The sequence below is a fragment of the Lolium perenne genome, chromosome 7 (genome assembly GCF_019359855.2).
Source record: "Lolium perenne isolate Kyuss_39 chromosome 7, Kyuss_2.0, whole genome shotgun sequence".
NCBI lineage: Eukaryota > Viridiplantae > Streptophyta > Magnoliopsida > Poales > Poaceae > Lolium > Lolium perenne.
The window spans coordinates 12,572,721-12,586,130 of record NC_067250.2 but is presented as its reverse complement, the minus strand read 5'-3'; the positions used below and the strand labels follow the sequence as shown (position 1 = coordinate 12,586,130).

Sequence of the window (13,410 nt, the reverse complement as noted above, 5' to 3'; positions counted from 1 at the left end):
ATCGCCACTGATCGTAACAAATAATCCCAAAGTACATCAGCTAAAAAATAAAGAAAAAAATGTTTGTGTGAGCTTCTCCCCACAAAAATTTAGAAATCAATTTGTCCATAAACTCATAAGCTGAATAAGAAATGGCCCTTCTATTGGGGATATTCACTTTGGCTCGTAGGAGCATTTGCTCCCGTTGTGTGAATCCACATTTCGAAGTGTCAAAAAATTCTTAAATAAAATTTTTTCATGTACATCTTCACATTTTATGTTCGTACACAAGTTTTCAAAAAAAAAACTAAAAAAGTATGTGGCTCCTGTAAAAAATATAAATTTTGATGCTATAACATGACTACGTACAAGATATTTTTTATCTTTTTTATACACGCCACATAAAATATTATTTCTCCACGAAAACTTGTGTACTAACATAGAATGACATGATGTACATCAAAAAAATTATGTCAATTTTTTTTGATATTATTAAAATTGTTTTTTAATTATTTTATATAATGGGAGCATTTGCTCCTATGAGCCAAAATGCCACCTTCCTTCTATTGCTTGTATTTCCTTGAAGTTACCTTTACCAAGGGTGACAGTCTCAATCGACCCCCTTACGAATCACATAAGGGTGATATCTTATTTTGACCCAGACAAATGTGCGATATTACAATTATTTGATGTTTGGTGATGATCAAACCTTGTGAACTTTCTTTTGCCTTGTGAACTTGGAAACGGCATGCGCTGCTCAATACACTCGTGCATATCCATATCCATGCAGGAGAGCCTAAACATCCACCATCGTAGGTTATATACACCTACCTACGTACAATAATGCCAAAGCTAGGATAGTAGATGTCCTTGTTTATTTTTCAATACTCCCTCCTTTCCAAAATAGTTGACGCGGATTTTTTTCCAAATGAGTGAAAACGCACACCGAAGTATCTAGCTAGATATGCATACCTGAACTAAATCCGTGTCAACTATTTTAGAATGGATATAATATTAGTTATCGATGTTGTTGTTGCTGCTATGTTGGTGCAGTACATAGTTGAGACTTCCTACTATCTCATCTGCCTTGATGGTAAAACCATCCTGGACCTGAAAGTGAAGAATGATGCATATATAAAGCATGTTAATTTCTTGTAAGAAGCTCCAATCCGGATGGATCTGGCGGACAATACACATAAATCCACAATGAAACATTTTTTCCATAATAATTTTCCATTGTTGCTCTAAGAAAAGAAGAAATACAAGATCTGGCACTCCAATAGAAAGAGTCCACCCACCTTATAATTAATGTGCCAACAAAGTGTTCAATATTTTAAGGAAAACTCATTGCTCCATCATCAGCTAATCCATTTGATTAAACAAACAAAGTTTAACTAGCAACGAAGAAACATAAATAAATGAAGAGTAGTATCTAGTTGCTAGATGGCATGGATTATTAATATTGTATCCATAATATTTGCTACACATTTCGATGAACCTTTCCGGGACTCCAGGGAAAACACGAGTGAAACCCACTAAAAATGGTACCATATAGGACAAATCATAACAATTTTTGGGAACCTGACAATTGTCCCGTGCACCATTTCATTATCTGTCATTGTGTTTCACTCTGTCTTACCAAATTAAAACACAATGAATCTTGATGAAACTTGGAGAAACAGTGTGGCACAAATCTTGTAGCAGTAAATCAATGGCACAAACGTTCACGGGAGGATACAAGCATTTCTCGAAACTTTGGTGCTTATAAGATGCAACATTGGTCATTTCTTTATTTACATATGGGTATATGTATGTTATAGCTTGTCTATCGTGTTTATATATTTCTTAAAGAAGAGATTGCAAGTTTTTGGTGGACAAAAAAGATAATAGATTAAGTATAGCTAGGAGATATCGAGCAGCATGCTTGATGAGCACCAACAAACAAACAAACAAACAAACAAACAAAAAATATAAGATATACGAGGTTGATCTTTTCAAAAATCAAGAGCATGCTACATAGAGCTCGCCAACCAGTACAGAAACCAAAGTGGATATTGGAGATCTAATTATAAGATACTAATGTATGTTGTATGTATCTCATACAAGCTAGTATCAGAATGAACGAAGTACACACAGATAAATGAGCTCGAATTTATAAAACAGCTACCTAGTAATGGATTAATTACTTGCCTTTGCCATGATAGTTATGATCACGGTGGACGCCGTGAACGGCATGACATTGCTGTGCACGATGCGGAGGTGGAGCTCCTCGGCCACGGCGAGAACCCGAACGACCAGCCCTTTCCCGTTCTCGCAGTGGATTCTTACCATCACGTTGTTCTCGGAGAGCTTCGCCTCGATCTCCGGCAGTGGGCTCCTCGTCGGCGCGGAGAAGGATCCTTCCGGGAAGCTCTCATCGTCACCGCGCGCGACCACGCACGCCTTCTTGACGAGCACCACGGTCTGACCGTTGCTGGCGCCGGCCGCGGCCTCCAGGAACTTGACCCTTTCCTGGAGCTCCTTCACGTGTCTCAGCGCGTCTGTAAGAATCGTCGCCTTGTCCATCTGATCGACGGAACATTAACCGATCGAGATGATGACATTGACTCTTATTCACACGGCACCATGCGTGTAGAATTGAGTGCAGGACAGGACTTATTAATTCACCTTCTTGAGGCCGGGGATGACGGCGGAGAGCTCGATGAAGCGCTGGTTGATCTTCTCCCTGCGCTTCCTCTCCGCCATGATGTGCCCCTGCGCATACACCGCCGACGCAGAACCCGTGCCGGCGGTGCTCCTCGCCGTCTGCGACCCGTACACCAACTCCGGTATAGGGGAGGCGACGGCGACCAGCGTGCCACCGCCGCTGCTACTCGGTGGCGCCGATACAGCGCCGAAGTCCCAGCTCATGGGCACAGACGACGTTCCGCCCGAGTTGGGTGACATGGACCAGCTGACACTGCCGATTTCACTACCGCCGCCGGAACTCCTGTAGCTTCCAGTCGCTTCTGCAGCAAGTTCCGTTGGTTCTAGGACAACGGTGGCTGCTTCTCGGGGCGCCTGGATTGATGGAACCTCGCCACCGTTGTCGGCCAAGACTCCAGGATCGCGGTGCTGGAACGTGCTCACAGCCCACTGCAGGAACATGCTTGAGTCGTCCATGTTGTCCGTGAGCAATTATAGGAGGAGTAGTGTTTAATTAGTGTATTATTCTAGCTATAGCACTGATCTCGCACACGAATTGCTGGAGTTACTTATAGCGAAGCATATGCATCAATCAAGTCATATGATCCCCTTGTAGTACTGAGCTAGTCTCCTGTCACTGTAAGGGTTGCTCACCTTAGACCTCTCAGTGGCCCCTCTATAGCCTCAATAAGGGTCCAGCATGGACAATTAACAATCATTTGTTGGATTCTGGCTTATGTGACCTAGATCGTGTGTAAATGATTTTCTAATCCAGACAACAAAAGGTGCGTGTAGGGTAAAAAATACAAAAAATCGTGATGAGACTGCGAGAGTCATTTTTTTGCAGAACCTTGCGTAAGATCATCCCCACTCCCTTCCCACGCCCAAATCCGGCAAAATTTTCGTCCGGATTAGACGAAAATTTGGCCTGGAGAGGGCCAGTTTCCCAGCCGTGATCCCAGTCGTAGCCGTTGATTTAAATTTGAAAAACGTAAACTTGACGAAATACGGCAAAAAACGACTGAATTTAGACTAAATTTAATGATATTTACTATATAGAGGGCGAAGTTCATACATAGAGGCCGAATTTGACTATATTTCGAATTCGGCTAGGGGAATACAACTATAAATTTTAAAACACGGAGCTCTACATGCCGAAATGGCGGTAGAACACCGTGTAGTCGCCGCCATCGCCGCCATCATCGTCGGAGCCGTCATCGTCAAACTGCGGTGGCGCGGCCTGGCTGCTGCCCTGACCGGCGTCTCCCCACCGACCACTGGTGCGAGGCGGGGACGGCGATGGCTTGTACCAGTCGTCGTCGGACTCCTCGAGGTCGATGACGGGGACGGCGACGCCGGATGGAGGAGTCGCAGGCCGGCGGTAGCGAGCGACGTCGTCGAGGAGCCTCGCCTGCCGCTCCGCCTCCTCCTTCTCCCATTGCTCCCTCGACCAGGCGCAGGCCTGGTCGAGTGGCATGGAGTTCTCGGCGGGGACGAGGTCCTGGAGGGACCTCGTCATGACGGCCTCGAGGATGGCGGCGTCCTCAGCGCTTTCGGCCTCCTCCACCTTCACCTTCCCCGGCTTGCGCTTCCGCTCACCGGAGGTGTCGGGTTCGCGCTTGGGGCGGCGCCGTCCTTGCGCCATCGATGGCTCGCGGATGACGATCCCGCCGCCGCGCGCGCGGTTGCTCGGCGGGGAAGACGAATCCTTTTTCACTGGCGCCAAGGATGGCGCCGACCTGGAGATCGACCTCGCCGCCGAACCGGACGACGACATGGAGTACGGTCATAATTTGAACAACTCATTGTTTTTATTTGACCAGAACAAAATAAAAATTATAAGGTTCTTTATTATAATTTGAAGGGCTAGGTAAAATGCCAATGACAAACATAATAACACTTTATTTTTGTTCCAGACGTGCATTATTACCACATTCTTTGTCAGTCACTTAGCCCATTGTATTCTTGTATTGCGCTGTGTTGTATGACATCGCATACCAACCAATATGGTACAAATACCCAAGAATTTCATAGTGTGACTAAACAAAGAATACATTCATAACATGTATATCATCTATATACACCCGAGATAGAGTTTCTAGTATTTTCTTTCTTTCTGCCAAAAACTTTTGTAGTTTCTCTTTTGGCTTTCCTCATTTTTCAGAAAACACTTCAACATCAATAACTTCTAGGCTTGTTGTTCAAATACCAATAACCTTGCGGTTCGTACTTTGAAGTTGATCATCACATGATAAGTGTTCCGGATTTCACTATTAGTAATCTAGCTTTTAATGTGATGAACAATTTTATTAATAATTTTATCAATCCAATCATGACAAATTCATGATTAAGCTACGCTCTACCTTTGTATCTTGTGATCCGAGACCATGTTTGTACATGCTAGGCTCATCAAGTTTAACCTTAGTATTCGCATGTGCAAATCTGGCTTGCACCCGTTGTATGCACACGTAGAATCTATAACGTCCGATCATCACGTGATGCTTCGAAACAACGAGTCTTAGCAACGGTGCATACTAAGGACGACTATTTTATGGATATGCGAATATCGTTAGTGCCCAACTAGTTGGAGGATCGGGACGCCTAGCGTCTTCAACCTTCATACATTCCCATAAAACTTATGAGTTTATGTAGTCTCACTAAATTATATTCTATCATCTTGCAATAAGGTCTTAGATATCACATATGTCTCACACCTTGCTCATTTCTGAAAACAAACTTCCACCTCCTTACTTTTCAAACAGATTTGAACATCAAGCTTCACGGAGACCAGATAATTTTTTATACTAATTGAAACCATTGCTCTTTGAATCAGCAATTTGAGGATTACCAAAAATTTGCAATAAGACTTAATCATTTCTTGATTATTTAACAATACGGTACCAGTCCGTAAAGTTACTTGTCAGATTTAAACAATGTTTCTATCTCAATTTCAAGACTAGCACATGGTAAATAACGGATGCCAATTCTAAAAAATTAATTCAAAACACAATTCAGACTATGTTCAGGATAATTAGTTCGAGTTTTAATCTATTTACTAATGAACTCCCACTTAATTCAACATCCATCATAGTTGTTAAGTGGCACACGATCCTAATTCACTACACCATGTTCGACCATCACGTGAGATGATGTAGTTTCAATTGTGAACACATGTTGATCATATCATCTATATGACTCGTGTTCAACCTTTCGGTTTCCTGTGTTCCGAGGCCATGTCTGTACATGCTAGGCTCGTCAAACAAACCCAAGTATTTTCGCGTGTGCAACATGGTTTACACCCGTTGTATCTGAACGTGGAATCTATCACATCCGATCATCACGAGATGCTTCAAAACGACGAACTTTTGCAACGGTCCATACGAGGGAAGAACACTTTATTATCTTGATACTAATGTGAGGGATCATCTTATAATGCTACCATCGCGATCTAAGCAAAATAAGATGCATAAAAGGATTAACATCACATGCATGGATAATGTGATATGATATGGCCTTTTCATCCTTGTGCCTTTGATCTCCATCTCCAAAGCACATGTGCATGATCTCCATCATCACCAGCATTGCGCCAAGGTCCATGGCGCGCTTCATGGTTGTCCACCATCCATAGCAACTATTACAACTACTAACTCATAGTAATGAAATAAAGCTATTACATCGTGATTGACACGCGGGTCATGAAACAATAAAGACAACCATTACGCTCCTGCCAGTTGCCATAATACAATAGTGATCATCTCATACATCAAATATAGTCACCATCACATAACCATATCACATCACATCACATGCCCCTGCAAAAACAAGTTAGACACCTTGAAAAAGTGTTTGCATGTTTTACGTGGTTTGGGGCTTTCGAGTAAGATCCGATCTACCTACGAACAACAACCACAACGTTGATACAAGTGTTGTCAAGTGCAGATTGCAAATTGGATCTTAACTATGGTGGGAGAGACAGACACCCGCAAAGCTACTTATGCAATACAAGTTGCATGTCAAGCGTGGAGCAAGTCTCATGAACGATGTCATGTAAAGTTAGCTCGGGCCGCTTTATCCCCCCATACCGCAAGATGCAAAGTGCACAAAAAGCAAGCGACAACAAAAGCATCAACGCCCACAAAACTATTGTGTACTACTCGTGCAACAGATCTATGCATAGACACGGCTCTGATACCACTGTTGGGTTCGTTGCATGGAAAACAAAAAATTCTATCGCAAAGACGAATAAATCCAAGATCCAATCGATGGAAAAGCCAAGTGATGACCCACAAGTATAGGGGATCGCAGCAGTCTTCGAGGGAAGTAAAACCCAAATTTATTGATTCGACACAAGGGGAGATAAAGAATACTTATAAGCCTTAACAACTGAGTTGTCAATTCAGCTGCACCTGGAAAAGCACTAGTAATAGGGGTGATGTGAAAGTAGCAGTGATATGAGAGCAATAGTAACAGTAACACAGCAGCAGTAATAGTGACACAGTGGCAATGGCACCAGAGAATAGTTGATACTACTTCAAATGACATGTAGCACGAGTATATAATGATGAGAGATGGACCGGGGTTCCCAGCGATCTACACTAGTGATAACTCTCCAATAACAAGTGACAAGTGTTGGGTGAACAAATTACAGTTGGACAATTGATAGGATTGATAAAGCATTAAGAAAGAACATCAATTCATTAATCATGTAGGCATGTTTTCCAATTATAGTCGTACGTGCTTGCAATGAGAAACTTGCACAACATCTTTTGTCCTACCAGCCGGTGGCAGCCGGACCTCAAGGAAATCTACTGGATATTAAGGTACTCCTTTTAATAGAGCACCGGAGCAAAGCATTAACACTCCGTGAAAACATGTGATCCTCACATCACCGCCATCCCCTCCGGTTGTCCCGATTTCTGTCACTTCGGGGCCTTTGGTTCCGGACAGCGACATGTGCATACAACTTGTAGATACAATCTAAGCAATAATTATAGAGCTTAAATCTAAGATCATGCCACTCGGGCCCTAGTGACAAGCATTAAGCATAACAAGATTGCAGCAACAATAACTTCACAAACTTTATAGATAGAATAATCATAATGTATCATCCATCGGATCCCAACAAACACAACACCGATTACATCAGATGGATCTCAATCATGTAAGGCAGCTCATGAGATCATTGTATTGAAGTACATGGGATAGAGAGTACCAACTAGCTACAGCTAGAACCCGTAGTCTATGGGGGAACTACTCACGGAGCATGATGGAGGCGGTGGCGTTGATGGAGATGGCTTCCGGGGGCACTTCCCCGTCCCGGCAGGGTGCCGGAACAGAGACTTCTGTCCCCCGAATTGGAGTTTCGCGATGGTGGCGGCGCCCCTGGAGTCTTTTTGGAGTTTCATCAATTGGTACTGCGTTTTTAGGTCGAAAGGGCTTAAATAGGCGAAGAGGCGGCGCAGGAGGGGCGACAGGGTGGCCCCACACCAGGACGGCGCGGCCAGGGTGTGGCCCGCGCGGCCCACACGTGTGGTGGCCCCCTGGCTCTCCTCCGACTCTCCTTCGGTGTTCTGGATGCTTCCGGGAAAAATAAGATGTTTGGCGTTGATTTCTGATACGTCCAAAACGTATCTACTTTCCCGAACACTTTTGCTATTGTTTTGCCTCTAATTTGTGTATTTTGGATGCAACTAACACGGACTAACGCTGTTTTCAGCAGAACTGTTCTGGTGTCTCGTTTTTGTGCAGAAATCCAACTTTCAGGAAAATCCTCGGAATTTATGCAGAAGGTCCTATTTTCCCAGAATATTGGCGGAGCTAGAAGGGCAAGCCAGGTGGGGGCCCGAGGGCCCCAAACACTAGGCCAGCGCGGCCCAGGAGGGGCCCGCGCGGCCCTAGTGTGTGGCGGCCTCGGTCGGCCCCCGACGCCCTCCTTCGGACTACTTATTGCCTTCGACCTAAAAACGCACGAAGAGAAGTCGAAGTCGCCAGAAACCCTCCAGAACGCCGCCACATCGCGAAACTCCGTCTCGGGAGCCAGAAGTCTCCGTTCTGGCACTCCGCCGGGACGGGGAATTGGAGGAGATCATCGCCGCCATCACCACCGACGCCTCTCCATCAACCAGCAATGTTTCCCCCATCCATGTGTGAGTAATTCCCCCGCTGTAGGCTGAAGGGGATGGTAGGGATTGGATGAGATTGGTCATGTAATAGCATTAGATTGTTAGGGCATAGTGCCTAGTGTCCGTAATTGGTACTTTGATGATATTGTTGCAACTTGTTATGCTTAATGCTTGTCACTAGGGCCCGAGTGCCATGATCTCAGATCTGAACATGTTATTGTTTCATCATGATATTTATTGTTTATGATCTTACCTGCAAGTTGTATACACATGTCGCTGTCCGGAACCAATGGCCCCGAAGTGACAGAAATCGGGACAACCGGAGGGGATGGTAGTGATGTGAGGATCACATGTGTTCACGGAGTGTTAATGCTTTGCTCCGGTACTCTATTAAAAGGAGTACCTTAATATCCAGTAGATTCCCTTGAGGCCCGGCTGCCACCGGCTGGTAGGACAAAAGATGTTGTGCAAGTTTCTCATTGCGAGCACGTACGACTATAATTGGAACACATGCTTATTGATTGCTTTGTACTTCGACACCGTTTTATTATTATCTGCAAATGCCCTGCTATGATTGTTACATGAGTTTCTCTCATCCATGCAACGCCCGTTATCCGTCCCCGTGCCTACAGTATTTTAATCCTGCTGTTTACTATAATCACTACTGCTGTCTTTATTACTCTGCTGCTGTTATTCTACTACTGCTACTGTTATAAAACTGTTACTACTGATAAACTCTTGCGAGCAAGTCTGTTTCCAGGTGCAGCTGAATTGACAACTCCGCTGTTAAGGCTTTCAAGTATTCTTTGTCTCCCCTTGTGTCGAATCAATAAATTGAGTTTTACTACCCGCGAAGACTGCTGCGATCCCCTATACTTGTGGGTCATCAATTTCGTCCAATTCCAAGAATATTGCCCGAACAGCCTTTCTGGAACCAAAAACAGCAGAAAACAGGAACTGACACTGTGGCATCTTGTAAATAGGTTAGTTCCGGAAAATGCATAAAAACATTATAAAGTGCAAGCAAAACATGTAAGTATTGTCATAAAACAAGCGTGGAACATCAGAAATTATGGATACGTTGGAGACGTATCAGCATCCCCAAGCTTAGTTCCTACTCGTCCTCGAGTAGGTAAACGATAAAAAGAATAATTTCTGTAGTGACATGCTACTTACATAACCTTGATCATACTATTATAAAACATATGAGATGAATGAAGTGACTCAAGGCAATGATCTATAGTTGCTAACAAATAGATAACATATAGCAAAACTTTTCATGAATAGTACTTTCAAGACAAGCATCAAAAGTCTTGCATAAGAGTTAACTCATAAAGCAATAAATTCAAAGTAAAGGCATCGAAGCAACACAAAGGAAGATATAAGTTTCAGCAGTTGTTTTCAACTTTCAACATGCATATCTCATGGATAATTGTCAACACAAAGTAATATGATGAATGCAAATAAGCAAATATGTAAGAATCAATGCACAGTTCACACAAGTGTTTGCTTCTAAGATGGAAGGAAGTAGGTAAACTGACTCAACATAAAGTAGAAGAAAGGCCCTTCGCAGAGGAAAGCAGGGATTAAATCATGTGCTAGAGCTTTTTAAGTTTTGAAATCATATAGAGAGCATAAAAGTATAGTTTTGAGAGGTGTTTGTTGTTGTCAACGAATGGTAGTGGGCACTCTAACTCCCTTGCCAAACAGACTTTCAAAGAGCGGCTCCCATGAAGGACGTTATCTCTACCAGCAAGGTAGATCATCCCTCTTCTCTTTTGTTTACACATGTACTTTAGTTTTTATTTATGGGTGACACTCCTCCCAACCTTTGCTTACACAAGCCATGGCTAACCGAATCCTCGGGTGCCTTCCAACAATCTCATACCATGGAGGAGTGTCTATTTGCAAAATTAAGTTGCTTACTGATGAATCAGAGCAAAACATGTGAAGAGAATTATTAATGAAGTTAATTAATTGGGGCTGGGAACCCCGCGCCAGCTCTTTTTGCAAAATTATTGGATAAGCGGATGAAGCCACTAGTCCATTGGTGAAAATCTGTCAAGAGTAAATGACAAGGTTGAAAGGTAAACAGCACATACTTCCTCATGACCTATAAAACATTGACACAAATGGAGAAGCATTTTGAAGGTTTAAAGGTAGCACATGAAGTATTTACTTGGAATGGCAGGAAATACCACATAGTAGGTAGGTATGGTGGACACACATGGCATAGGTTTTGGCTCAAGGATTTTGGATGCACGAGAAGCATTTCCTCTCAGTACAAGGCTTAGGCTAGCAAGGTTGTTTGAAGCAAACACAAGTATGAACCGATACAGCAAAACTTACATAAGAACATATTGCAAGCATTATAATACTCTACGCTGTCTTCCTTGTTGCTCAAACACTTTTACCAGAAAGTATCTAGACCTTAGAGAGACCAATCATGCAAACCAATTTCAACAAGCTCTACGGTAGTTCTCCACTAATAGGTTTAAACTACATGATGCAAGAGATTAATCATGATCTACTTGAGAGCTCAAAACAATTGCCAAGTATCAAATTATTCAAGACAATATGAAGCATTTTCTGTTTCCAACCAAATAACCATAAGTATTGTAGCTTCCAACTTTTATCATTGAACATTAAAAGTAAAACGAAGAACAAGTGTTCATATGAAAAAGCGGAGCGTGTATCTCTCCCACACAAGGATTGCTAGGATCCGATCTTATTCAAACATAAAAAAAATAAAAATATACAGACGCTCCAAGTAAAGCACATAAGATGTGACCGAATAAAAATATAGTTTCAATAGAAGAAACCTGATAAGTTGATGAAGAAGGGGATGCCTTGGGCATCCCCAAGCTTAGACGCTTGAGTCTTCTTGAAATATGCAGGGATGAACCACGGGGGCATCCCCAAGCTTTGACTTTTCACTCTTCTTGATCATATATCATGCTCCTCTCTTGACCCTTGAAAACTTCCTTCACACCAAACTTCTCATAAACTTCATTAGAGGGGTTAGTACTCAAAAAACTTGAATCCACCTTGGTCCTGTAGTGACACATTGCAAGAACTCAATAAAACATTAGCTACAGCTCTCCACATCTAGAAAACATGGCTTAAAGTCCACAAGAGACAATGCAAAAAAACAGAGACAGAATCTGCCAAAACAGAACAGCCAGTAAAGACGAATTTTAAAGTGGTACTTCCGTTGCTCAAATCAGAAAACGCAAAACTAATGAAAGTTGCGTACATATCTGAGGAACATGCACGTAAATTAGCAGATTTTTTTGAGTTACCTACAGAGAAAACAGCCCAGATTCATGACAGATAGAAATATGTTTCTGCGCAGAAATCCAAATCTAGTATCAACCTTCGATTAGAGGCTTCACTTGGCATAACAATGCAATAAAACTAAGATAAGGAGAGGTTTCTACAGTAGTAACAACTTCCAAGACACAATAAAACAGTAGCAAAATAAAGACATGGGTTATCTCCCAAGAAGTGCTTTCTTTATAGCCATTAAGATGGGCTCAACAGTTTTGATGATGCACTCGCAAAAAATAAAAGTTGAAGCAAAAGAGAGCATCAAAAAGCAAGTTCAAAACACATTTAAGTCTAACCCACTTCCTATGCATAGGAATCTTGTACACAAATAAATTCATGAAGAATAAAGTGACAGGCATAAGAAGATAAAACAAGAGTGACTTCGAAATTTTCAGCATGTAGAGAGGTGTTTTAGTACCATGAAAATTCCTACAACCATATTTTCCTCTCTCATAATAATTTTCAGTAGCTTCATGAGCAAACTCAACAACATAACTACCACATAAAGCATGTTTCTCATGATCCATAAACACATAATTTCTATCAAGCTCAAAAATAGTTGGATTAAAACTTCCAAACCCACTTTTATCAATAATATAACAAGATGCTTGATCATTGTCAAGAGATATGGGACTCCTAGATAAAGTCAAGACTTCTCCAATCTCATTTTCATTAGTAGTACAATTAATAATATCAAGTAACATAGGACCATCATCTAGAGATTTATCATAAACATTTGCTAAGCAAAATTCTTTAGTACCATGCATTTCGACATCAGGCACAAACAAAGCATTATCATAAGATTTATCAAAGTAGCATGGATTATCATAGGTAACAGTAGCATAATTATTCTCAGAAGTTTTACTCATAGGTATTATTTCAAGAGAATCCACAGGAACATAACATTCAACCTCTTTTGGTAAGCATGGAGGACAATCAAATAGTGTAAGAGATAAATAGTTACTCTCATTAGAAGGTTGGCATGGGTAGCTAATCCATTCTTCCTCCTTTTGTTCATCACTCTCCTCTTCTTTTTCATCCATTGAGCTTTCAGGTTCATCAATTTCCTCCTCTTTTTCATCCAATGAGCTTTCAGGTTCATCGATTTCTTCTTCCACTGGTTCCTGTAAATTGTGAGTGCATTCTTGTGCATTAATGAGTCTCTCTTTATAATCAATAATATAAGGATTATCGCTGTAGCTTTTTATGCAAAAATTAAGGATAGAAGAGACATAATCTTTAAGGTCCTTACAAACAACACAAGTTTCATAATTTTTAACCATGAAGGATTCTA

General features: G+C 42.0%; 1 protein-coding gene across 1 annotated transcript; it reads right to left on the bottom strand.

The window, feature by feature from the left end:
• Positions 1-2,157: 2,157 nt before the first annotated feature.
• Positions 2,158-3,141, bottom strand: LOC127313765 (transcription factor bHLH19). The gene is made up of 2 exons (XM_051344236.2): positions 2,647-3,141; positions 2,158-2,544 (listed from the first exon to the last, which is right to left on the bottom strand). The coding sequence occupies exons 1-2, from the start codon at positions 3,139-3,141 to the stop codon at positions 2,158-2,160; spliced, it is 882 nt and encodes a 293-aa protein (XP_051200196.1).
• Positions 3,142-13,410: the final 10,269 nt, after the last annotated feature.

What these genes read in the sequence shown, in the direction of transcription:
- LOC127313765 (XM_051344236.2), bottom strand. Translation starts at nt 3,141, where the DNA reads ATGGACGACTCAAGCATGTTCCTGCAGTGGGCTGTGAGCACGTTCCAG. An exon ending in TCATCCCCGGCCTCAAGAAG is followed by an intron (nt 2,545 to 2,646) that starts GTGAATTAATAA and finishes TCCGTCGATCAG; the next exon opens with ATGGACAAGGCGACGATTCT.